Source organism: Monopterus albus, unplaced genomic scaffold, assembly GCF_001952655.1.
Source record: "Monopterus albus unplaced genomic scaffold, M_albus_1.0 scaffold191.1, whole genome shotgun sequence".
NCBI lineage: Eukaryota > Metazoa > Chordata > Actinopteri > Synbranchiformes > Synbranchidae > Monopterus > Monopterus albus.
The window spans coordinates 821,151-824,286 of record NW_018128071.1 but is presented as its reverse complement, the minus strand read 5'-3'; the positions used below and the strand labels follow the sequence as shown (position 1 = coordinate 824,286).

General features: G+C 45.6%; 1 protein-coding gene across 1 annotated transcript in view; it reads right to left on the bottom strand.

Moving 5' to 3' along the window:
- The window catches only part of LOC109970150 (piggyBac transposable element-derived protein 4-like), an 11,830-nt gene extending 10,034 nt beyond the window's left edge, over positions 1-1,796 (bottom strand). The window contains 4 exon segments of the mRNA XM_020617526.1: positions 30-263; positions 431-754; positions 756-845; positions 963-1,796. Of these exon segments, the coding sequence (XP_020473182.1) occupies positions 30-263; positions 431-754; positions 756-845; positions 963-1,796 (1,482 nt within the window).
- Positions 1,797-3,136: the final 1,340 nt, after the last annotated feature.

Below are 3,136 nucleotides of genomic sequence, written 5' to 3'. Positions count from 1 at the left end.
GGCGGTCCCCGGCGGGTCGGCCCCCACACTTGCAGCGGCTGCTGAGCGGGGGCGGTGCACTCGCCAATGATGTTGGGTGTCACCAGCCCTTCCCGGACTTCTTCAATGAAGAGCCTCCTCCTGTGAGACTTCTGCCATTTCCAGGCCGGCTCGACTGCTGTCCACAGGATTAAGGCATTATAAAGGGAAATGTCCAGAAGATTATGGAATAGAGCAAGCGGCCACTGGTTCACTCTCCTCCGGCAGGAGTACATGCTGACGACCTAACAAAAAGCCACAAACATAAAACAAGATAATATGAATAAGTGATCCAAGTATTCTTTCTCATGAAACACATTTTATTTGAAAATGCTTCTTTTGAAAAAAGAATCTACATATATTTTAGACAAGAATAAATAAATGTGTGTAACAGATGCATAATGGCACCCACCTTATCCAGGTTGTCCACTCCTCCTTTGCACCTGTTGTAATCCTGGACAATTACGGGCTTCCTCTTCGGTTCCTCGTTGACATGTAGGGCGCGGTGCTTTGTGCTCAGGAGGAGCACATTCCGGGACTGTCGGGGGATGTAAGACACGACGGTGTGGGTTCTTGTGAAGGTGAATGTTGAGGAATGCATCGCTCTCCCTTTTGTCTGGAGCAACTGAAGAGGAAGCTCGGGTTTGTTCCTCTGGATGGTGCCAACCAGGGAGAGCTTCTTCTTCAACAGCTCCTCTGCCAGTCCAAATGAAGTGAAGAAGTTGTCACAGGTGACAAGTGTGTCCTTGGAGCCCCTCTGTTAGCTCCAGGACCACCTGCTTCCCCTGGTTGATCTCGGGAGTGCTGGCTGTTTTGCCTGTAAATACCTAAATCAAATTAAATCAAATCAAGTCAACATCCACTTGATCAAAGTATTTTACATGTGCAGAATAAAGTCACAATAAATAACTACAACAAAATAAATAGGATCAGTGGAAAAATACCTGTAGTTTCCAGGTGTAGGATGTTTTCGCATCGCATGTTACCCAAATCTTCAGTCCATATTTAGCCGGCTTTTTCGGCATGTATTGCCTAAACTTGCATCTCCCCCTGAAAGGTACTAGTTGCTCATCAACACAGATGTCTCTGTCTGGGTTGAATGACATCAGGAGCTGCTGTGTCCACATATCCCACACCTGGCGAAATGCAGCCAGCTTGTCCTCGCTGCTACGCCGGGGTCGGGTCAGTTTGTCATCGAAGGGCAGGGCTCTGCAGATCTGATGAAACCGCTTGTGTGACATGGTTGCTTTGAAAATGGTCCGTCCAGTTTTCTCATTCCACAGACTGAGGATTGATTTGCCTCTGGACCTGTATTCCCCGGTCAAAATGAAAAGTCCCACATAAGCCTGCAGTTCAACCCCATCTAAATCACGCCACTCACCCGCCGAGCGTCTCCCATGCAGATTGGTCATTGCAACAATATGCTCCAGGATCCCATCAGTGAGCAGCAGACCAAAGCTGGACAACGGGTCGGTGATGTGGGCCACAGCGATAGTTGTGGGTCCTGGCACCAAACCGGTGGCGGCTGGAACATACTGCAGTGTCTCACCATTCATGGGGGACCAGAGTATCCTTCCAACCTTGGAAGCCCAAGCTTGCTCAGCTGCTTCCTCCATCTCACTTGCGCTGTCACGTGAAGACTCCTCTGCTGGGCCCGGGTCTACCTCAGAGGTTGACACTGAGGAGATCTCAGAGTCCTCAGTGGAGGACGAAGTGCCTTTCTCACTCTCGCTCTGCATTATTTCATCCAAAGCTTCTCTTGCGCTGAAACATGCCATCTTTCCACCTACTAATGCTACAGACTACTCCCGCACTACTGCTCATACTTATACCTTTGGCTGTAGTGCACCTGCATACACAACTCAAACTTGAAAACCCAAAGTCCAATTTTGTCTTCTCATCTTGCATTGTTTATAGAGTCCGACCTTCTCTTAGAAAACACTTATGAAGTCGGACACTCACGAACGCCCCCACAATGCACAGAGTTTCTCATCTTGAATTATTATAAAATACAAAATGTGGCCTTCTAAAGGAAAACACTTATGAAGTTGGACTGACACACAACTACTTGGTTGTTGTTACGTATACGTGTGCACGCGCACATGCATGCATGCGCGGACATACTCGCGTATATTCACACAGACAAAAATGCATTGATATATCATCAGTAGTGATACACGCTATCATTTTCATGCATTATTAGCAAGTCACCCTAATACAAAAAACAGTGGAAAAGTATTTTTTAAGTTTTTAAAAAATAAATATCCTGTAGCAAATTTGAGCTACATTCATTCAAAACAGCCAAAATGGCTTGAAAAAGAAAAATGCAAAACCCAAGTTTGTCCCTGAAGAACTCCAGAGGGTTAAATCAGTAGCCATCTTACAAACCCGATCAACAACCGTATTTCTACTCAGGCTTACATTTGTAAACACCTGCTTTGCTATCTGGACACAACACGTCACACACCTTCATCATGCAGCTCTTCCAAAACTCTCCCTCGGTAAATGGCCGAGCTGATTTGGCTATCTCCTCTGCCGCAATGAAACTCGCTTTCACAGCAGCTTCACTTTTTTGATTTTGCTCTGGTGAAAAACGTCTGCTGAAATGTCAGATTCTTCTTAACTCTTCTACTTCCTGTATCTTCTGCTCTGCATTCAGGTTTTTCAGCTTATCGTGATGTTTTGTCTCGTAGTGCCATCTTAGATTAAATTCCTTAATTACAGCCACATTAGTTCCACAAATAAGACACACGGGTTTACCGGCAATGTCAGTAAACATATACTCAGCCTCCCACCGGTTTTGAAAGGCTCTGTTTTCAGAATCAACTTTTCCCTTCGGGTTAGCTTTGCAATAACTTTACAATAAGGTTGTATACATAAACAGAAGCTTGACTCGATTGACGTGGGAATGTTTTTTGGTAGCCTAGCATTTGGCAAGGCAGCCTAAGCACCGCATTATGGGATCTGTAGTTTCTGTGTTATCAGCGCTTCATATCGCCAGGCCATTAATAACACTAATAGATCTATATAAAATGATCTCCCCCTCCTTGAACCACCACCTTATTGTGGTGGAGAGGTTTGAGTACCCGATTGATCCTAGGAGCTACAATGGGTACGG